Raw genomic sequence first — 24,490 nt, 5'->3', positions numbered from 1 at the left:
AAGCTTATTTTATAGTATAGTGTTGAAAATCTTATGTAGTTTTTTGAATACTGTCTGAAAGTGACAAACAGAATGGCTGTAAGAGTTATCAGTTGTTTACTCTCGTGATCATATGGCTGACTGAGAGCTGTGGCTCACTGTCCTGCCCACCTTCACAAGAGAGTATTGTACTGCATATTGCTGGCCCAGGAAAAGATTAAAATTCAAAATTTAACTTACAATTTCTATCGAATACCTATCACTTCCACACCATCATAAGTCAGAGAATTCATAAGTCAAACCATTGAAAGTCGGGGACTGTCTGTACATAGCTATTTATCAGTTTATTATCATTTTACAAATATTTATACTGGGGGAATGTAGAATTTCATTGGTTGTTTATTTGGTGCACATGAAAGTATTTTGATGATTATGGAATGTTACAATGCCATCCTAATAAAATATAACAAATTACCTAAAAAGTAAAGACTTCTATTTGTGCTTGAAAAATATTTTCTCTGCAATAATACTTTTTTATATAAGTGTAAGAATGTTATCTCGAAGTTATATTTTTCATAAGTATGTAGATACAAGAAAGTCAATGAAAATTTTATTCTATGAAAAATTCAAGAAATAAGTAATTTTTATAATAATACCTTCTTTAAAGTTGATGTCTTAAGTATCATGAAACATATCTTTTGCTTTAAAAATTTTTCAGAATGCTTCTCAATATTTACTGTTTTCTTAAAAAGAATACATCTGACTAATTTAACCCTTTTACAAATGATTTTGCCATTTTCCAAATGGCATCAGGATCACCATTATTATTGGGCCAAAATGCTCTTTAGTCATTATATAATGTGTTGTGTTTTTTTTCCAATAGCTATAAATGATTGCTCTATTTGAGTTAAAACAATTTTTTTTCTGGTTATTCCTTCACTATCAGCTATTGCTATTTTCAACTTCCCCCGATCATTTTGACTTGTAGGTTTGTAACAAGTCTTGAAAATCAAGTAACTAAGCTTATTAGCATTGTATTAAAATTATAGTAAAAAGGCTCTGTGAGAATACCTGAGGTCCTTTCTGTTGAGGTGAATAAGAGATTTACATTGATTCTTGGATATTTTTTATGGCATTTGTTTTGTCTGTTCAGAAAACTCCTATCATTTTATTCTGTGTTGTGTTCAAGTTAAATAAGATTGCTAATTATTTGAATTATAGATATGGAATAAGTCCTGCTGTCTGTAATGCCAAAATAGAATGTGCAAGTATTTATTCCTATTTTTCTTCTCCAAATAATCACATTTGGCTGTATGAATGAACAACTCCAAAGAGACCCAGAACCACACTTTAATAACATCTTGAGCACTTATTCTCCGTTTTATATTTTGAGAAAGGAGCCTGCTATTTGTTTTGTCATGAGGAAAACATTTTTGTAGTCATATTTTATCTAATACCTTCTAGTTATGTTATTGAACTTGGAAAACAAATACTTTATAATTTTTTAAATGCAAATTAAAGTAAACTCTATTGCTATTTAAATGCTATTAAAGTAAACACATTGCCATAAAGACCTGTTTAAAACAATTGCCATCTTTTAGCTCACAGTAGGTCAGAAGTCCAGGAAACACGCCTGAATTCTCTGCTCAAGATCTCAAAAGGCTGAAAACAAGGGGGTGGCGAGGCTGTGTTCTCATCTGCAGCTGGAGGCCATCTTCCAAGTTCATTCAGATTATTGACAGAGAGTTTATGAAAGCAGTCTGGATGCTATTGTGCCTGCAGTCACACATTTTAGAGTTGTGCCTCTGCTTTGCAGCTATTTGAGATAACCAGAGATGGTTTCATGAACCCGAGAGTAACTATGTCTTAAAATAAACTTTCTTTTTTTATTTCTTTCAACTGTACTACTTACCAGCACAGTAGCCCACTCTTGTTCATATTCTGTTCTTAATTTATGTAATGACAAATATTGCCTTTACTTTAAGGAACAGCTCAGGATAACATTGCTCAGAGAGAATGGCTTTGTCCTTCTTCCTCTAACTCGGGAAACCACCAAGGGAATACATACACTCTTATAAGCAAAAGAAAACAACAGAACTCACAAACAAATTGATAAATTTTTAAAAGTATAATACAGTTGGGAAGTTTATACAGACAAATAATAAAGTATGCTGGTGAGAAAATACCTTAAAGAATATTAACACTAATAACTTTCATTAGAAAAAGAGCAAGCATATTTTTAACTTTGTGATCATTAAAAACTGGACAAAACATTTATATTACAGTCTGAATAAGAAAATAATCAACTTATTGGTTACAATAAGTAAGCTCTACAAATCAAGAAATCTTTGTTTTGTATTATGAATCTTTTTTTGACTAAGCAAAATTGAAGAGTGGAGTGAAAATAGATCTTCTCTAGAGCCTCCTGAAAGAAAAGAAAACCCTGCCAACACCCTGATTTTAGCACAAAATTTAATTTGAACTTCTGACCTGCAGAACTGTAAGATAATAAATGCATGTTTGTTAAACTGCTAAATTTGAGATAGTTTTTCTCAGCAGCCATAGTAAATTAACACAGCTTCTAAATTCAAAAAAAAGGAAAAGAGGAATTCACTCCTATTTCTGATGTAGCAACTTTAGAATAAAATATATAGGTCACCTCTGAAAACTGCAGCTAGAGGAAAAGAACTGTAAAAGTAAAAAATCCTGCCATGTGTTGAGGTTGTAGACACATCTAGCTTGTTTCAATGAAACTTTGAAACTCAAAACAATTCCTCACTTTCCCCTTTTTATACCAAAACCTTATATTGCTCAGAGGCCCTTAACCTCACACATTCTCAATGATTTTCTCTGAGAAGGATGAATGTACCTTAAACACCCTGCAAAGAATTTGACCAAGGTTTTGGAGAAGAAAGTAGTGGAAGATATTTACTTCCAGACCTGCAAAATACGTGTCTCTTGGGATTGGGTTAATTAGGATTAGGTTACACTATTTCTTCTGCCATGATTTGTCAAGAGTTAGTCATAAGAGAGAGGTATTTGCATACAACTAAATTTTTAGTTAGGCATTCATGGAATACCAATGCTATCAAGCTTTGAGAATTCACATGACCTTGACATTATTTAATACTTTAGTTCACCTTAGAATTTCAATTTGTACATATTTGAATAAAACATTTAACATATCAATAAAACATAATAAATACATTTAAGCATAAAAGAAGCACTTTTGTTTAAATAATATATCTTATGTTACTAAACAGTATCAAATGACTTTTATGAATATTTCAGCTTATTTTTATTCTAAAAATAATAATAGTCTTATAATACTTCATGTTTAGTCGTATGAAAATTAGCTCATATATTTAATAACTTCAAAAAAACAGATTTAATTCATTCTAACTCAGTATTTATATAGTTACAGTGCTGTCACTTTTAAATAAAAATTGAGCATAAATTATACCATTTTACTTCAATTAGCAAAACTTTTACTGCCAAGTTGTTTATATTTATTTAGTTCATTGCTGGTTATGTTCTACAGAGTAAATGAGTCCCCTGAGGAATGTCTTCCCTAGTTTGCAAACTTGTAATACATTACAAGTAAAACATCTTTAGTGCATAAGTGAAAGTACACAAGAATGTTGACTTGTAAATGTAGGGATATTTAATTACTAAAAATGAAACATAGCTGAATGTGAGTGTAAACATTAAGATCAAACACTGAAGCAAGATCAGTGTTTGCTGGTTTATATTTTATATAAACAGTTTTGAACTAGTTCAAGGTAAATATTTTTAATGTGAAATGTTTAACTGAATCCCTTAAAACATACCTCATCAGCAATTTAGCTTATTCTTTCGATTTCTATTTTATTAGTCAGCTCTACTGCATTTTTTCAAATTTATACATAAAAAGCTTTTAGGAAAGATAAGCTATTTTGTTTAGAGATTCTAACAGTTGATAAGGATAGAAGATCATTTTATGTCTCTAAATTCTATTGCTATTTTCCGAATGCATTTTTTAAAAATAAGGTTTAAAAAAAAGCACAGCTGACATTTGTTTACATATCCTAAAATTGACTTTTAAACCCTTCTGCTATTTAAGGCATAAGACAAATTTAAAGATAAATTTGGTAAAGAATTTATTAACTTCTCTTCACTTTTAGAAATTATACAGATAACATACATAGCTTAGCTATTTAAAAGGGCTTTAATAAATGTCTTTTAAAGCTAGGATTATGTTGCATTTTTTATAGCAAACAGTGATAAAGGGAAGTTGTAAAATCTACTCCCAGAACTGTGTCATGCCCAACAATGATTCTATTGAATCAATAATTTAGCATGAGACCATTATGTAATTCAAACAAGCTGAACATATGTGTCTATTTTATCATTAGTGTCTGCCAAGAAGAGAAAATAAAGTACTTATATCACTTCATTTTTCTGCCATTTTTTTTCTTCAAGAAAAATGAACATGACAAGAATGTTTTCACATCCTAATTTGTACAGTGTCTTGGGAAGATTCTTTGTTGGATTAGTAGTAAATGGTGACTATGTGATTTTATGTTTTGTCAGGAGCTACAACCATAGAGAAATATGACCTCAGAACAAACTTGTGGATCCAGGCAGGGATGATGAATGGCAGGAGACTGCAGTTTGGTGTGGCTGTTATTGATGACAAACTCTTTGTAATTGGAGGTCGAGATGGCTTAAAGACATTGAACAGTGTTGAATGTTACAACCCCAAAACCAAGACTTGGACTGTCTTACCACCAATGTCAACACATAGGCATGGTCTAGGTAAGATTCTTACTTTATTGATATTATTTTTAGAAAATATTTTATTGATAGTAAAAATGTATGCTAAAATATAGTATTACTGTCATGAATTATCATTAACTTTAGGTAAATTGTGGGCTTATTTGGAGCATGTATATGTTTTTAATTCTTGATATTTTCCTGTGTTGACCAATATGCATTAAACTGTTGAGAGTGATGTTAAATATACAAAGATGAGTAGATATCAAGTTATTCTCAAAGTTTTCACATTCTGATATTCATACAACATGTAAAATTCATTTGGTATGAAGAAAAAAATGCAGAACTATCATGGAGAGACCAGAGTAATGCAGCCTAGAGGAAGAAACAGTTAATGTGAATTGAGGAAAACTTAATTAAGGTGGCTCGCTCCTACATTACTGGACAGACAAATCTAGCTATATCTTTGTACTTAATTGATTCCACCTTGAAAGGTCCATGGAGAGCGGGCAACACAGGTTTAGAAAAAGAGTGACACATCAATAGGCACCAGGGGTCAATATGATAAGATTCACTCGATCTCTACTATGGAGTAACTTGGAGATGGGGAGAACTATATTTGGATTCAGATGTTCTGGGTGTGAGTTTTGAACCTACCATTTAATATTGTCATGATTTGGGCCCAGCAGTTAAACTATGAGCCTCCGTTTCCTGATTTGCCACTGATTCAAGGTTATTAATTAGATAAAAATCTGAGGAAGATAATGAATATGAAATCACTTGTAAATTGTAAAATCTTATACAAATATTTGAAAAAAGAGTAATTTAATAAAGATAGTTCCTGAATTTGTACTTCTTATCATATGGATTGTAAGAAGTGCTAATTAGTTTTTTTGAAGACCTGAAATAGGCCAGATAGTTGACTAAGTACCTTTCATATATTTAGAAATACACATTAGAAAGATATTGAAGTTTAATTACAAATGTACTGATTTAGACATTCATAGGTAAGCAAAATTATAGGGTATATCAAAAACAAATATTGATACTTCAATTTTGAGATCTTCAGCACTGCATTTCTTATTCTTGTCTGTCACCATCTAAGAAAAATTTTAAAATGAAAATAAATAAAATAGCTCTGAACTAAAACAACTTACTTTTTGTTCTTCTGGTTTACCTCCTCTTTCTTCAGTTTGCTCATTAGCAAAATTAAGAAATAGTAATAAATGTTTGGGAAATTTTTCAAGCTCTAAAAGTTTGTGTTTTAAATACAAATTGTATAAATATTTTAAATCATATAGCCCCCAATTATAATATGGAAAATATGAACAGCAAATCATTTTCCCAGGTAATATTATATAAAAGTTTTCTTATATATATTTTCAAATAGATTGAAGAATTTTGGCTTATGTGTCCATGTAAAAGCTCTATGTATTGCTTTTATTAGCAAGCTATCTAACTACCTATGTTCCTGTTTGGGGGAAATATACAGAATAAACACACTGGATTGGAATTTTTGGAATTTAATGTCTTTCTTCCTTTTTTAGACAATTCAGTTCCTTTCTATTAAGGAATTCTAAAGTTCAATTAGGTAGGATATTTGTATATCAAGAGAACATACTTGAAAACATTTCACCAAGAATACACCTTAAGTGGTATAATTTTAGATGTTTAAAGTATATAATGTTATGGTTTGCCTCAAATACTATCACATAGGCTGCTGACCCTTTAGGAACCAGTGCTGAGCAGGATGGTAATCTTAGATACTGTCTTTTAGTCTGTCTTATTTTGTAAAGAATCCATTGTGGAAGTAAAGCTGTATAGAAAACTATATGACCCAAGTATCAAACACATCTGATATATAATACAGCATTTCTCACAAATTTTAGTGACCCAATACCAACTCTAGTAGTCCACTATTTTCATGCTTAAGCCTCTCCTGTTTTGTTTTTGTTCTGCTTCAGTTCCATTATCAAATAGCTCACGTCTTCTCCATATCTCATCCATTGACTTCCTCTGTGATTTACTTCCTAGTGGTTATTGCTTCCTGTCAGTTTTTTTAAAATTCTCCACTACAGTACTCCTCAAGATCTTATCTGATTGAGTTAATAGGTAAAATTATGGCATAGGGCATCATTTCTTGGGACAAATCTCATCTCAAAGAGCCTCATAGATTGCTAGCAATGCCCAGTACATAGAAAACTGCCTTTGACTTGGATGCCAATCCAAGGTCCAATTAGTTGAAACCAGACTGACAGCAAAGTCTTGTTATCAACAAATTATGGCAAGATCTGAATGGACACAGCTGATTAACTGCCTGGCAGTATGCAAAATGCAGTAGCTCTTTTGAAGAGAACAATATGGCATAGGAATAAGAACACAAATCAAAATTTCCTCCAAGTTATTCCCCCAAGGCAGTGCCATGAATTTTTGGCTTACTCAGGAAGTAACAACTGACTCTGTTTCTCTAATCACTATACTATGACTCTTCCTTCAGTGTAATAACCAATATTGGGTTTGAGTGTAAACCAACAGCCATCGGTACTAGTCTTTTATTTGTTCAGAAACTAGAATGTACCTTTTTATTTGTCATCGTTAAAAAATACCTACCTTGTGGTATGCAGTGAGATTGCAATATTGCCTATGTATCCCATATTATACATTCAAGTGACAAGGAGCTAAAGTAAAATTTTAAAATATAAAATAAAAACTCAGAATAATTTCTTTGACCTATATAGCTTTCCCCCACCTTGATTTCTTTGAAAAAGAAGAAATCCTTACATGATTATGCGAGAAAGCCACGTGAGTTCTTCTGTTGCTAAGGTTGAATATGTGGCCAAAAATGTTTCATAGCAACCAGTAAATGAAGAACACTTCTTGTGCTGGAAAAAATAGCATATAAAATTGTATTCATGTTAAGTCTGTGACATCAGGGAGTAATGCATTTATCTAGAGAATGAAGATAATTAAGACTACAGTTGTCTCAATATGCTGAGTTTTTATTTTAGCATTATGTCTTTGGAACACATAATTCTATATATCATGTCTTCTTTCCCACCACATTTTACATTGTATAAAATTGAAAAAGGCATTACTACCATCCACTGTTTGCAATTGTCATTTTAAGACAAATTGATAAAACAGTTACATAGCTAGTGTATATTATGGGTTTTCTATATGCCATGCTCCATGTAGTATGATAAATATATGGTAGGGGTTGTTTTATTTTTGTTTGTTTAATTTTCAATTGAGATAAAATTAAGTGTTAAAGTATAGAATTGAGTATTTTTGAGTCTTTTCACAGAGTTGTGTAGCCATCACCACTATCAAACTCCAAAACATTTTATCATCCTCAAAAACAACCTTGTAACCAATAGTAGTCATTTGTCATTGCCCCATCTCCCTACACCCATTAGCAAAAATTAATTTATTTTCTGTCTCTATGGAATTGCTAATTTTGGACACTTCACATAAAGAGAATCATAATTTGTGGCTTTTTGTGTATGGTTTCTCTCACATAACATAAGGTTTTCAAGATTCATCCATTTCATAGCCTGTATTAGTACTTCATTATTTTTCTGATTGAATAATATTCCACTGTAAGGAGTTGCCACATTTTTTTATCATCTTTGTTGGAGTATAATTGCTTTAAAATGGTATGTTAATTTCTGCTTTATAACAAAGTAATTCATATATATATATATATATATATATATATATATATATATATATATATATAATCTCCATATCTCCTCCATCTTGCACCAGCCTCTCATCTTCCCTATCTCACCCCTCTAGGTAGTCACAAAGCACCAAGCAGATCTACCTGTGCTATGCAGCTGCTTCCCACTAGCTATCTATTCTACATTTGGTAGGATATATAAGTCCATGCCAGTCTTTCACTTTGTCCCAGCTTACACTTCCTCCTCTCTGTGTCCTCAAGCCCATTATATATATCTGCATATTTATTCCTGTCCTGCTCCTAGGTTCTTCAGAACCTTTATTTATTTTTTTTTAAGATACCATATATATGTGTTAGCATACGATATTTCTTTTTCTCTTTCTGATTTACTTCACTCTGTATGATAGACTCTAGGTCCATCCACCTCACTAGAAATAACTCAATTTCGTTTCTTTTTATGGCTGAGTAATATTCTATTGTATATATGTGCCACATCTTCTTTATCCATCTGTCTGTCAATGGACACTTAGGTTGCTTCCATGTCCTGGCTATTGTAAATAGAGCTGAAATGAACATTGTGGTACATGACTCTTTTTGAATTATGGTTTTCTCAGGGTATATGCCCAGTAGTGGGGTTGTTGGGGTAGATGGTAGTTCTATTTTTAGGTTTTTAAGGAAGCTCTATGCTGTTCTCCAGAGTGGTGGTATCAATTTACATTCCCACCAACAGTGCAAGAGGGTTCCCTTTTCTCCACACCCTCTATAGCATTTATTGTTTGTAGAAGTTTTGGTGATGGCCATTCTGACGGGTATGAGGTGATATTTAATTGTAGTTTTCATTTGCATTTCTCTAATTATTAATGATGTTGAGCATTCTTTCATGTGTTCGTTGGCAATCTGTATATCTTCTTTGGAGAAATGTCTATTTAGGTCTCTTCTGCTCATTTTTGGATTGCTTTGTTTGTTTTTTTGATATTGAGCTGCATGTGTTGCTTGTATATTTTGGAGATTAATCCTTTGTCAGTTGCTTCATTTGCAAATATTTTCTCCCACTCTTAGGGTTGTCTTTTCATCTTGTTTATGGTTTTCCTTGCTGTGCAAAAACTTTTAACTTTCACTACATCTCATTTGTTTATTTTTGTTTTTATTTCCATTTCTCTAGGAGGTGGGTCAAAAAGGATCTTCCTGTGGGCCTCCCTGGTGGCGCAAGTGGTTGAGAGTCCGCCTGCCGATGCAGGGGATACGGGTTCGTGCCCCGGTCTGGGAGGATCCCATATGCCGCGGAGCGGCTGGGCCCGTGAGCCATGGCCGCTGAGCCTGCGCGTCCGGAGCCTGTGCTCCGCAACGGGGGAGGCCACAACAGTGAGAGGCCCGCATACCGGAAAAAAAAAAAAAAGGATCTTCCTGTGATTTATGTCATAGAGTGTTCTGCCTCTGTTTTCCTCTAAGAGTTTTATAGTGTCTGGTCTTACATTTAGGTCTTTTATCCATTTTGAGTTTATTTTTGTGTATGATGTTAGGGAGTGTGCTAATTTCATTCTTTTACATGTAGCTGTCCAGTTTTCCCAGCATCACTTATTGAAGTGGTTGTCTTTTCTCCATTATATATTCTTGCCTCCTTTATCAAAAATAAGGTGACCATATGTGCATGGGTTTGACTCTGGGCTTTCTATCCTCTTCCATTGATCTATATTTCTGTATTGTGCCAGTACCATGCTGTCTTGATTACTGTAGTTTGTAGTATAGTCTATAGTCAGGGAGCCTGACTCCTCCTGCTTCATTTTCCTTTCTCAAGATTGCTTTGGCTATTTGGAGTCTTTTGAGATTCCATACAAATTTTGAAAGTTTTTATTCTAATTCTGTGAACAATGCCATTGGTAGTTTGACAGGGCTTGCACTGAATCTGTAGATTGTTTGGAGTAGTATAGTCATTTTCACAATGTTGATTTCTTCAATCCAAGAACATGGTATATCGCTCCAGCTCTTTGTATCATCTTTAATTTTTTCATCAGTGTCTTATAATTTTCTGCTTACAGGTCTTTTGTCTCCTTAGGTAGGTTTGTCCCTAGGTATTTTATTCTTTTTGTTGCAATGGTAAATGGGCGTGTTTCCTTAATTACTCTTTCAGATTTTTCTTTATTAGTGTATAGGAATGCAAGAGATTTCTGTGTATCAATTCTGTATACTGCTACTTTACCAAATTTATTGATTAGCTCTAGTAGTTTTCTGGTAGCATCTTTAGGATTTTCTATGTGTAGTATCATGGTTATCTGCAAAGAGTGACAGCTTTACTTCTTCTTTTCCAATTTGGATTACTTTTATTTATTTTTCTCCTCTGATTGCTGTGGCTATAACTTCTAAACTATGTCAAATAATAGTGGTGAGAGTGTGAAATCTTGTCTTGTTCCTGATATTAGTAGAAATTGTTTCAGGTTTTCACCTTTGAGAATGAGTTTGGCTGTGTGTTTCTTGTATATGGTCTTTATTATGTTAAGGTATCTTCCCTCTATGCCTACTTTCTAGAGGGTTTTTATCATAAATCAGTGTTTAATTCTGTCAAAAACTTTTTTCTGCACCTATTGATATGATGATATGGTTTTTATCTTTCAATTTGTTAATATGGTGTCTCACATTGATTGATTGATTTGAGTATATTGAAGGATCCTTGCATTCCTAGGAGAATCCCCAGTTGATCATGATCCTTTTAATGTGCTCTTGGATAGTGTTTGTTAGTATTTTGGTGAGGATTTTTGCATGTATGTTCATCAGTGATATTGGCCTGTAGTTTTCTTTCTTTGTGACATATTTGTCTAGTTTTGGTATCAGGGTGATGGAAGCCTCATAGAATGAGTTTGGGAGTATTTCTCCTTATGCTAAATTTTGGAAGAGTTTGAGAATGATAGGTGTTAGCTCTTTGTTAAATGTTTGACAGAATTCGCCTGGGAAGCCATCTTGTCCTGGGCTTTTGATTGTTGGAAGATTTTTAAACACAGTCTCAATTTCAGTGTTTGTGAGCAGTCTGCTTATATTTTCTATTTCTTCCTGGTTCAGTCTCAGAAGGTTGTGCTCTTCTAAGGATGTGTCCATTTCTTCCAGGTGTCCATTTTATGGCATATAGTTGCTTGTAGTAATCTCTCATGATCCTTTGTATTTCTGCAGTGTCAGTTGTTACTTCTCCTTTTTCAGTTCTAAATCTATCGATTTGAGTCTTCTTTTTTTTTTAATGAGTCTGACTAATGGTTTATCAATTTTGTTTATCTTCTCAAAGAACCATCTTTTAGTTTTATTGATCTTTGGTATTGTTTCTTTCATTTTGTTTTTCATTTATTTCTGCTCTGATCTTTATGATTTCTTTCCTTCTGCTAACTTTGGGATATTTTTGTTCTTTTCTCTCTAATCCTTTTAGGTGTAAGTTTAGGTTATTTATTTGAGATGTTTCTTCTTTCTTGAGGTAGGGTTGTATTGCTATAAACTTCCCTCTTAGAACTGCTTTTGCTGAATCCCATAGGCTTTGGGCCATATTGCTTTCATTGCCATTGGTTTCTAGGTAGTTTTTGACTTCCTCTTTGATTTCTTCAGTGATCTCTTGATTATTAAGTAGTGTATTGTTTCACCTCCATGTGTTTGTATTTTTTACAAATATTTTCCCATAATTGATATCTAGTCTCATAGCGTTGTGGTCGGAAAAAAAATACTTGATAAAATTTCAGTTTTCTTAAGTTTACCAAGGCTTGATTTGTGACCCAAGATATGATTTATCCTGGAGAATGTTCCATGAGCCCTTGAGAAGAAAGTGTATTCTGTTGTTTTTGGATGAAATATCCTATAAATATCAATTAAGTCCCACTTGTTTAATGTATCATTTAAAGCTTGTGTTTCCTTATTTATTCTTATTTTGGATGATCTGCCCATTGGTGAAACTGGAGTGTTAATGTCCCCTACTCTGAATGTGTTACTGTCGATTTCCCCTTTTATGGCTGTTAACATTTGCCTTATGTATTGTGATGTTCCTTTGTTGGATGCATAAATATTTACAATTGTTATATGTTCTTCTTGGATTGATCCCTTTATCTTTATGTAGCATCCTTCTTTGTCTCTTGTAGTAGTCTTTATTTTAAAGTCTATTTTCTCTTATATGAGAATTGCTACTCCAGCTTTCTTTTGATTTCCATTGGCATGGAGTATATTTTCCATCCCCTCACTTTCAGTCTTTATGTGTTCCTATGTCTGAAGTGGGTCTCTTGTAGACAGCATATATATGGGTCTTGTTTTTTATCCATTCAGCCAGTCTATGTCTTTTGGCTGGAGCATTTATTCCCTTTACATGTGAGGTAATTATTGATATGTATGTTCCTCTTACCATTTTCTTAATTGTTTTGAGTTTGTTATTGTAGGTCTTTTCCTTCTCTTGTGTTTCCTGCCTAGAGAAGTTCCTTAAGAATTTGTTGTAATGCTGGTTTAGTGGTGTTGAATTCTCTTAGCTTTTGCTTATCTGTAAAGTTTTTAATTTCTCCATTGAACCTGAATGATTTGCTGGGTAGAGTAAGCTTTTTGTAGGTTTTTCCCTATCATCATTTTAAATATTTCCTGCCACTCCCTTCTGGCTTGCACAGTTTCTGCTGAAAGATCAGTTGTTTACCTCATGGGGATTCTCCTGTATGTTATTTCTTGTTTTTTTCCTTTCTGCTTTTAATAATTTTTCTTGCATTTAATATGTGATAGTTTCATTAATATGTGTCTTGGCGTGTTTCTCCTTGGATTTATCCTGTATGGGACTTCTGCACTTCCTTGACTTGATTGACTATTTTTTTCCCCTTATTAGGGAAGTTTTCAACTAAAATCCCTTCAAATATTTTCTCAGTCCCTTTCTATTTCTCTTCATCTTCGGTGACCCCTATAATCCGAATGCTGTTGCATTTAATGTCCCAGAAGTATCTGGGATGATCCTCAATTCATTTCATTCTTTTTTCTTTATTCTGCTCTGCAGTAGTTTCTTCTACTATTTTATCTTCCAGGTCACTTATCTGTTCTTCTGCCTCAGTTTTTCTGCTATTGATTCCTTCTAGAGAATTCTTAATTTCATTTATTGTGTTGTTCATCATTGTTGGCTCTTTAGTTCTTCCAGGTCCTTGTTAAAAGTTTGTTTTATTTTCTCCATTCTATTTCTAAGATTTTGTAACATCTTTACTATCATTACTCTGAATCATTTTCAGGTAGACTGCCTATTTCCTCTTTGTTTGTTTGGTCTACTGGGTTTTTACCTTGCTGCTTCATCTGCTATATGTTTCTCTGTCTTCTCATTTTGCTTAACTTACTGGGTTTGGGGTCTCCTTTTTTCAGGCTGCAGGTTCGTAATTCCTGTTGTTTTTGGGGTCTACCAGAGTGGCTAAGGTTCTTTCAGTGAGCTGTGTAGGCTTCCTTGTGGAGGGGACCAGTGCCTGTGTTCTGGTGAATGAGGTTGGATCTTGTCTTTCTTCTGGTTAAGTCTGTGTCTGGTGGTTTGTTTTGAGGTCTCTATGACCTTCTTATGATTTTAGGCAGCCTTCTGCTAATAGGTGGGGTTGTGTTCCTGTCTTGCTAGTTGTCTGGCATAGGGTGTCCAGCACTGTATCTTGTTGGTCTTTGAGTGGAGCAGTGTCTTAGTGTCGAGATGGAGATCTCTGGGAGAGTTTTCACCATTTGATATTACATGGACCTGGGACATCCCTGATGGACTCATGTCCTGAACTCAGCTCTCCCACCTCAGAGACACAGGCCTGACACCCACGTGGAGCACCAAGACTGTCAGCCACACCGCTCAGAAGTAAGGGGAGAAAAATGGAAGAAAGAAAGAAAAACATAAAATAAAAGTTATTAAAATAAAAATAATTATTAGAGTTTTTTTAAATTGAAAAATAACAAAAACAAATTTAAAAAGTAAGAATGGGTTTTCCCTGGTGGTGCAGTGGTTGAGAGTCCACCAGCCCATGCAGGGGACATGGGTTCCTGCCCCAGTCCAGGAAGATCCCACATGCCATGGAGTGGCTGGGCCCATGAGCCATGGCCGCTGAGTCTGTGCATCCGGAGCCTTTGCTCCACAACGGGAGAGGCCACAACAGTGAGAGGGCCATGTACAACAACAACAACAACAACAAAAAAGTAAGAATGAAAGAAGAGAGCAACTAAACCAAAAAACAAATCCACCAATGATAACAAACACTAAAACGTACACTAAAAATAAAAAGAAAAAAGAAAAAAAACCTGACAGACAGAATCCTAGGACAAATGGTAAAAGCAAAGCTATACAGACCAAGTAACACAGAGAAGCATACACATACAGACTCACAAAAAGCGAAGAAGGAAAAAAAATATGTATATTGTTGCTCCCAACGTACACTGCCTCATTTTTTGTATGATTCATTGTCTATTCAGATATTCCACAGATGCAGGGTACATCAAGTTGATTGTGGAGATTTAATCCACTGCTCCTGAGGCTGCTGGGAGAGATTTCCCTCTCTCTTCTTTGTTCGCAGAGCTCCTGGTGTTCAGCTTTGGATTTGGTCCTGTGTCTCTGTGTAGGTCACCTGAGGGCATCTGTTCTTCTCTCAGATAGGACAGGGTTAAAGTAGCAGCTGAGTAGGGGCCCTGTTTCACTCAGTCCAGGGGGAGGAAGGGGTATGGTTGTGGGGTGAGCCTTTGGCGACAGAGGCCAGTGTGACATTTCAGAAGCCTGAGGTTCTGTGTGTTCTCCTGGGGAAGTTGTCCCTGAATCACGGGACCCTGGCAGTGGCGGGCTGCACAGGTTCCCAGGAGGGGAGGTGTGGATAGTGACCTGTGCTTGCACACTGGCTTCTTGGTGGCTGCAGCAGTGCCCTTAGCATCTTGTGCCTACCTCTGGTGGCTGCACTGATAGCTGTGGCTCATGCCTGTCTCTGGAGCTTGTTTAGGCTGTGCTCTGATTCCCCTCTCCTTGTGCCACAACCCAAAACAATGGTCTCTTGCCTCTTAAGCAGGTCCAGACTTTGTCCAAGACTACCTCTCAGCCAGCTGTGGCACATTAGCCCCCTTCAGGCTGTGTTCACACAGACCACTCCAGTCCTCTCCCTGGGATCTGACCTGCGAGCTGGAGGTTTAGCTCCCAGCCCCCACTCACTCAGGCAGATGAGCAGAGAAGCCTCTCAAGTTGGTGAGTGCTGGTTGGCACTGATCCTTTGTGTGGGCATCTCTCTGCTTTGCCCTCTGCACCCCTGTTGCTGTGCTCTGCTCCATGGTTCCAAAGCTTCCCCCCAGCCACCCACTGTCTCTGCCAGTGAAGGGGCTTCCTAGTGTGTGGAAACTTTCTTCCTTTACATCTCCCTCCCACTGGTGCAGGTCCCGTCCCTATTCTTTTGTCTCTGTTTTTTTTTTTCTTTTTTCTTTTGCCTTACCCAGATAGGTGGGGGAGTTTCTTACTTTTTGGGAAGTCGGAGGTCTTCTGACAGCATTCAGTTGGTGTTCTGTAGTAGTTGTTCCACATGTGGATGTAGTTCTGATGTATTTGTGGGAAGGAAGTTGATCTCCACGTCTTACTCTTCTGCCATCTTGAAGGTCTCCCTGCCACAATTTATTTATACATCATCAATAGAAGGACATTTTGGTTGTTTCTACTTTTGGGTTATTATGAATAAAACTGCTCTGAACATTCACATATGTATTTTTTGTGTGAATATATATCTTCAATTCTCTTGGATATATACATATGGGTAAAATTGTTGAATTATATGGTAGCTCCAACTTTAACTTTTGGAAGAATTGCCAAGTTTTTTCCAGAATGGCCGCTCCATTTTCCATCTCCTCAGCAATTATGAGGGTAACGATTTTTCCACATCCTTGACACTTGTTACTATTTGTTCTTGTTTTATTATAATGATTCTAGTGTACATGAAGTGGTGTTTCATGGTTTTATAGGCATTTCTCTAATGAATAATTTTGAGAAAGTTTTCATGTGATTATTGGCCATTTGTATCTTTGGATAAATTTTTATTCAAATATTTTAGTTAGTCTTTGTTTAGATTATTTTTTTCTTTTATTGTTGATTTGCAATTGTTAATTTTATATTCTATATATGTGTCCTCTGTCAGACATAACATCTACAAATACTTTATCCCATTCTATGGGTTCTAATTTAACTTTCTTGATAGTGTCCTTTGATAGCTACTGATGGACAAAGGTTTTCAACTTATGTCAAGTCAAACTATTACTCAAGTATGAAGGGAGAAAAGAAAGGCATCTTCAGACATTTTGGTTCTGTTGATTTCAGCAAGGATGTGAACCTCAAAATCTATTCTCACAAACTTGAGATTGAAAAAAGAAAGGAGTGTCTTAAGGAAAATTAATATTCTAATGTCAGGATTCAAAGATCTCCTTCACTGTCAGGAAAGATAGAGAATAAATTGTTGTACACTCACAGAGTTCTTGACCTTATGGGAAAAAATAAGTCATTAGATTGTCTCTTTGCAAAGAGCAAACACAGGACTGTTTCCCACTTGCAAAGATTTGGGCAGTCCATATATGGTACTGGATTGTCCTCCTTCTTGTTGCTAAGAAGTTCAATTCCACTTCTTGCTTGTTATACTTGACTAAAGGAAAATTACTAAAGCAATCTGAGGATACTTCAGTCAGAACTGAGGATGGGGTGGGGGGAATCTGTTTATATGCATCCAGATATGCTCACCTGCCAGGGAAACAAAAAAAAAAATGAGGTTCATAAACCAACCAGGGGAAATAGGATGTTAAAATTAAAATATTAAGGAACATTTTCAAAACAATATCAAGCATTTAACTTAATAAAATTCTTGAATGTATGTATGAAGAAAGAGAACCCAAAGTGACATTTATTATCAGTGTTTTCCCTGGCTTTTAGGAATTATAACAAGTAATGAATGGATTGAAGAAAATACCAGCCTAATAAAACCTTCCACTTATTTGTGATATAACCCATTTGACTAGATAATCTCATTTGAAACTGTCAGTTTTCATTGTCTTAGAAGGAACACTTGCTTCAACTTAGCCTCTGTTTCTTTAATTATATCAGTGTATGTTTGTCTTCTTCATGTCTCTTTTACTTAAAAAAATAGCTTTCATCACACGACCAGGAAGGCTTAGGTTTCTTTAAAGGTATACAGTTTTCACAAGTCGACAAAATTCAAAACTGCCCATTCAGTTTTATGTATCAGATTTTTTAAAAAAAAAACAGACATTGTGAGAGGAAATAATATAATGGAGTAAGTTGGGGATACAAATAAAATATTTAACTCTTTTTTTTTTTTTCTGGTACGTGGGCCTCTCACTATTGTGGCCTGTCCCATTGAGGAGCACAGGCTCCGGACGTGCAGGCTCAGCAGCCATGGCTCACGGGCCCAGCCGCTCCGCAGCATGTGGGATCTTCCCGGACCGGGACATTAACCCATGGCCCTGCATCGGCAGGTGGGCTCTCAACCACTGTGCCACCAGGGAAGCCCATATTTAACTCTTTTGATAATATATACTCACATACACAGATATATACATAGACCCACAATTTTAAATACTTTTGCATGTCTGATTGAAAAAATAGGGAAATTCTGAATAAGATATAGGACATAACAAGAAGTTTTTAAACAGGTAGCTACCATTTTCATTTGAAAGTTTAATATTTGAGTAAACAGAAAGTCATAAGGACAACTTTCTTATTACTTAAACATATATAATATAGACATAGACATGTGTATACAGTTTTAAAGAATATAGTAGAACTTTTATTCCTTTCATTTTATCAGTTCCTGTTGGAAATATCATATACAAAACATTAGTAATGCTAGCAAAAAAGAAAGAAAGGAAGGGAGAAAAGGAGGAAGGAAAGATGAAGGAAGAGAAAAGAAACAAATTCTAAGACCCTTCTCAACAGAATATGACCCTATATATTGTGATTTATAAACTCTAAATATCAGTGAAATATCTTCGTTATACATTTAGTCTTCTATGGTCCTATCATTTGTTGAATTCTAAGCTTAGATATTCCCTGGTGTCTTTCCAATGAAATATGTTTCTGTTTGAATAAACACTTACTGAAGACTTTTTAGTGCTAAGAATCCCATTTATGCTGGGAAAAAAGAGATGAGTAAGAAAGAAAACCTACCTTCAGTATTATACATACAAGTTATATATAATAGTTGCAGATGTTCTCTTACAAATAAAAATTATCTATCCAATCACAGTGATTCTGTGCTTTGTTAGGTAATATTTTTTTTACTTTATTACTCATTTCTGAAAGTAAAATTTTATATCACAAAATGTGTGACTTATCTTTAACATGGCTCCTCTGTTATTTGTGGATACCATGTCTCTTAGATAGTCAAGAATCATAAATTATCCTTCTATGAAGTATTGTATTTGGCAATGGTGTCAAAATTTACTGACTGAGTAGCAAGAATTCCCTTTACTACACTGTACTCTGATAAATGATAAAGGCTAATAGAAGATCCTCTAGAACACTGACCCTTGAAACTAGAATCTGAACACTAAGTTTCCTCTTTATTAAGAAAGCTTGAAAAATATACCTGTTTGATTTGAGTCACAGTATTAATTTTCTCTTCCTGAACAATTGGTCAGTTTTTATCCCAAGAATATTGTAGATAATGTAACTAGGTTTTCCTCTGTGAATTAAATGTTATAAAGTCTAGAATTAAATTTGCAGTCTAATATAACAAACATGTGTGCATTTTTGTAGCAATCTCACATTTGCCTCTATTTTATCTTTCTTTCTTTTGCTATATATTTTAGCACCTAATTTTAGTAAAATATCTCTCTCTATTTCATATAATTTGGAATTTCCTTAATTTTTCAATATTAAGATGAGGTATTAAGTTAAATATAAGGTTAGAAGAATTAGTCTAGTTAAATACAAGAAAAGTTTTTTGAGAATGTTCATTTGTTAAATTATTCCATCATTCAAGGAGCATTAAAATTGTGCTACTACATACTACAATACTCACGTTAGAATAAAAAGATGAATGAGATATTGTACTGAAGGATCCTACATCTCAGTAGGGAGACCAAAAAAGTTAAAACACAATTAAAAAGAAGTGTTATAAGTACAATAAGTAAGAGTGTTATGATCAAACTCTTTTAACGATTAATTAGGAAAGGATTCTAAAGAGAGATGAGGCCAAAACTGAACCATAATTAATAGTCAGTCAAACTGAAGGAGCAAAAATACATTTCAGGCAACAAGGTAAAATATGTAAAAACACAAATGTGAAAATGAAGCATAGAATATTTGAGTAGCAAATCACAAGATTATTTGAAAACAAATAGTTTCAATGATGTTGGATTATCTCATGGATATATTTTAAAACATAACAAATATCCTGTGAGTTTAAGCTGAAGTATAAGAGATGCAGGAGAATACATTATATGACCTCTACAATCCTGCACTGTAATGATGTTTTATTTATTTATTTATTTATTTAGTTTCTGCTTTATAACAAAGTGAATCAGTCATACATATACAACTGTTCCCACATCCCTTCCCTCATGTATCTCCCTCCCTCCCACACTCCCCATCCCACCCCTCCAGGAGGTCACAAAGCACCGAGCTGATCTCCCTGTGCTATGCGGCTGCTTCCCACTAGCTATCTACCTTACGTTTGGTAGTGTATATATCTCCATGCCTCTCTTTCGCTTTGTCACAGCATACCCTTCCCCCTCCCCATATCTTCAAGTCCATTCTCAAGTAGGTCTGTGTCTTTATTCCCGTTTTACCCCTAGATTCTTCATGACTTTTTTTTTTAATTCCGTATATATGTGTTAGCATACGGTATTTGTCTTTCTCTTTCTGACTTACTTCACTCTGTATGACAGACTCTAGGTCTATCCACCTCATTACAAATAGTTCAGTTTCGTTTCTTTTTATGGCTCAGTAATATTCCATTGTATATATGTGCCACATCTTCTTTATCCATTCATCCGATGATGGACACTTAGGTTGTTTCCAACTCCGGGCTATTGTGAATAGAGCTGCAATGAACATTTTGGTACATGTCTCTTTTTGAATTATGGTTTTCTCAGGGTACACGCCTAGTAGTGGGATTGCTGGGTCATATGGTAGTTCTATTTTTAGTTTTTTAAGGAACCTTCATACTGTTCTCCATAGTGGCTGTACCAATTCACATTCCCACCAGCAGTGCAAGAGTGCTCCCTTTTCTCCACACCCTCTCCAGCATTTATTGTTTCTAGATTTCTTGATGATGGCCATTCTGACTGGTGTGAGATGATATCTCATTGTAGTTTTGATTTGCATTTCTCTAATGATTAATGATGTTGAGCATTCTTTCATGTGTTTCTTGGCAGTATGTATATCTTCTTTGGAGAAATGCCTATTTAAGTCTTCTGCCCATTTTTGGATTGGGTTGTTTGTTTTTTAGCTATTGAGCTGCATGAGCTGTTTATAAATTTTGGAGATTAATCCTTTGTCAGTTGCTTCATTTGCAAATATTTTCTCCCATTCTGAGGGTTGTCTTTTGGTCTTGTTTATGGTTTCCTTTGCTGTGCAAAAGCTTTGAAGTTTCATTAGGTCCCATTTGTTTATCTTTGTTTTTATTTCCATTTCTCTAGGAGGAGGGTCCAAAAGGATCTTGCTGTGATTTATGTCATAGAGTGTTCTACCTATGTTTTCCTCTAAGAGTTTGATAGTTTCTGGCCTTACATTTAAGTCTTTAATCCATTTTGAGCTTATTTTTGTGTATGGTGTTAGGGAATGATCTAATCTCAAACTTTTACATGTCCCTGTCCAGTTTTCCCAGCACCACTTATTGAAGAGACTGTCCTTTCTCCACTGTACATTCCTGCCTCCTTTATCAAAGATAAGTTGGCCATATGTGCGTGGGTTTATCTCTGGGCTTTCTATCCTGATCCACTGATCTATCTTTCTGTTTTTATGCCAGTACCACACTGTCTTAATTACTGTAGCTTTGTAGTATAGTCTGAAGTCAGGGAGCCTGATTCCTCCAGCTCCGTTTTTCGTTCTCAAGATTGCTTTGGTTATTCGGGGTCTTTTTTTTTTCCAAACAAATTTTGAATTTTTTTGTTCTAGTTCTGTGAAAAATGCCAGTCGTAGTTTGATAGGGATTGCATTGAATCTGTAGATTGCTTTGGGTAGTAGAGTCATTTTCACAATGTTGATTCTTCCAATCCAGGAGCATGGTATATCTCTCCATCTATTTGTATCATCTTTCATTTCTTTCATCAATGTCTTATAATTTTCTGCATACAGGTCTTTTGTCTCCTTAGGTAGGTTTATTCCTAGATATTTTATTCTTTTTGTTGCAATGGTAAATGGGAGTATTTTCTTGATTTCATTTTCAGATTTTTCATCATTAGTGTACAGGAATGCCAGAGATTTCTGTACATTAATTTTGTATCCTGCTACTTTACCAAATCCATTGATTTGCTCTAGTAGTTTTTCGGTAGCATCTTTAGGGTTCTCTATGTATAGTATCATGTCATCAGCAAACAGTGACAGCTTTACTTCTTCTTTTCCAATTTGGATTCCTTTTATTTCCTTTTCTTCTCTGATTGCTGTGGCTAAAACTTCCAAAACTATGTTGAATAAGATTGGTGAGAGTGGGAAGCCTTGTCTTGCTCCTGATCTTAGTGGAAATGGTTCCAATTTTTCACCATTGAGGACAATGTTGGCTGTGGGTTTGTCATATATGGCCTTTATTATGTTGAGGAAAGTTCCCTCTATGCCTACTTTCTGCAGGGTTTTTATCATAAATGGGTGTTGAATTTTGTCAAAAGCTTTCTCTGCATCTATTGAGATGATCATATGGTTTTTCTCCTTCAACTTGTTAATATGGTGTATCACATTGATTGCTTTGCATATATTGAAGAATCCTTGCATTCCTGCAATAAACCCCACTTGATCATGGTGTATGATCCTTTTAATGTGCTGTTGGATTCTGTTTCCTAGTATTTGGTTGAGGATTTTTGCATCTATGTTCATCAGTGATATTGGCCTGTAGTTTTCTTTCTTTGTGACCTTCTTTCCTGGTTTTGGTATCAAGGTGATAGTGGCCTCGTAGAATGAGTTTGGGAGTGTTCCTTCCTCTGATATTGTTTGGAAGAGTTTGAGAAGGATGGGTGTTAGCTCCTCTCTAAATGTTTGATAGAATTCGCCTGTGAAGTCCTCTGGTCCTGGGCTTTTGTTTGATGGAAGATTTTTAATCACAGTTTCAATTTCAGTGCTTGTGATTGGTCTATTCATATTTTCTATTTCTTCCTGAGTCAGTCTTGGCAGGTTGTGCATTTCTAAGAATTTGTCCATTTCTTCCAGGTTGTCCATTTTATTGGCATAGAGTTGCTTATAGTAATCTCTCATGATCTTTTGTATTTCTGCAGTGTCAGTTGTTACTTCTCCTTTTCCATTTCTAATTCTATTGATTTGAGTCTTCTCCCTTCTTTTCTTGATGAGTCTGGCTAATGGTTTGTCAATTTTGTTTATGTTCTCAAAGAACCAGCTTTTAGTTTTATTGATCTTTGCTATCATTTCCTTCATTTCTTTTTCATTTATTTCTGATCTGATCTTTATGATTTCTTTCCTTCTGCTAACTTTGGGGGTTTTTTGTTCTTCTTTCTCTAATTGCTTTAGGTGCAGGGTCAGGTTGTTTACTCGAAATGTTTCCTGTTTCTTAAGGTGGGATTTTATTGCTATAAACTTCCCCCTTAAAACTGCTTTTGCTGCATCCCATAGGTTTTGGGTCGTTGTGTCTCCATTGTCATTTGTTTCTAGGTATTTTTTAGTTTCCTCTTTGATTTCTTCAGTGATCACTTCGTTATTGAGTAGTGTATTGTTTAACCTCCATGTGTTTGTATTTTTTACAGATCTTTTCCTGTAATTGATGTCTAGTCTCATATCATTGTGGTCAGAAAAGATACTTGATACCATTTCAATTTTCTTAAATTTACCAAGGCTTGATTTGTGACCCAAGATATGATCTATCCTGGAGACTGTTCCATGAGCACTTGAGAAAAATGTGTATTCTGTTGTTTTTGGATAGAATGTCCTATAAATATCAACTAAGTCCATCTTGTTTAATGTATCATTTAAAGCTTGTGTTTCCTTATTTATTTTCATTTTGGATGATCTGTCCATTGGTGAAAGTGGGGCGTTAAAGTCCCCTACTATGATTGTGTTACTGTCGATTTCCCCTTTTATGGCTGTTAGTATTTGCCTTATGTATTGAGGTGCTCCTATGTTGGGTGCATAAATATTTACAATTGTTATATCTTCTTCTTGGATTGATCCCTTGATCATTATGTAGTGTCCTTCTTTGTCTCTTCTAATAGTCTTTATTTTAAAGTCTATTTTGTCTGATATAAGAATTGCTACTCCAGCTTTCTTTTGATTTCCATTTGCATGGAATATCTTTTTCCATCCCCTTACTTTCAATCTGTATGTGTCTCTAGGTCTGAAGTGGGTCTCTTGTAGATAGCATATATATGGGTCTTGTTTTTGTCTCCATTCAGCCACTCTGTGTCTCTTGGTGGGAGCATTTAGTCCATTTACATTTAAGGTAATTATTGATATGTATGTTCCTATTCCCATTTCCTTAATTGCTTTTGGTTCGTTATTGTAGGTATATTCCTTCTGTTGTGTTTCTTGCCTAGAGAAGTTCCTTTAGCATTTGTTGTAAAGCTGGTTTGGTGGTGCTGAACTCTCTCAGCTTTTGCTTGTCTGTAAAGGTTTTAATTTCTCCATCAAATGTGAATGAAATCCTTGCTGGGTAGAGTAATCTTTGTTGCAGGTTTCTCTCCTTCATCACTTTAATTATGTCCTGCCACTCCCTTCTGGCTTGTAGAGGTTCTGCTGAGAGATCAGCTGTTAACCTGATGGGGATTCCCTTGTGTGTTATTTGTTGTTTTTGCCTTGCTACTTTTAATATGATTTCTTTGTGTTTAATTTTTGACAGTTTGATTAATATGTGTCTTGGTGTATTTCTCCTTGGATTTATTCTGTATGGGACTCTCTGTGCCTCCTGGACTTGATTAACTATTTCCTTTCCCATATTGGGGAAG

At 35.0% G+C, this 24,490-nt stretch overlaps 1 protein-coding gene across 2 annotated transcripts in view; it reads left to right on the top strand.

Annotated features, from left to right (window-relative positions):
• The window catches only part of KLHL1 (kelch like family member 1), a 402,508-nt gene that overhangs the window by 313,514 nt on the left and 64,504 nt on the right, over positions 1-24,490 (top strand). For both annotated transcript variants that reach the window (XM_060079916.1, XM_060079915.1), the window contains one exon: positions 4,552-4,776. In XM_060079916.1, coding sequence (XP_059935899.1) covers positions 4,552-4,776 — 225 coding nt within the window. The remainder of the gene's footprint in view (positions 1-4,551; positions 4,777-24,490) is intronic.

The sequence above is a fragment of the Mesoplodon densirostris genome, chromosome 17 (genome assembly GCF_025265405.1).
Source record: "Mesoplodon densirostris isolate mMesDen1 chromosome 17, mMesDen1 primary haplotype, whole genome shotgun sequence".
Lineage (NCBI taxonomy): Eukaryota > Metazoa > Chordata > Mammalia > Artiodactyla > Ziphiidae > Mesoplodon > Mesoplodon densirostris.
The sequence above is the reverse complement of the archived record's forward strand: the minus strand, read 5'-3'. Positions and strand labels throughout refer to the sequence as shown.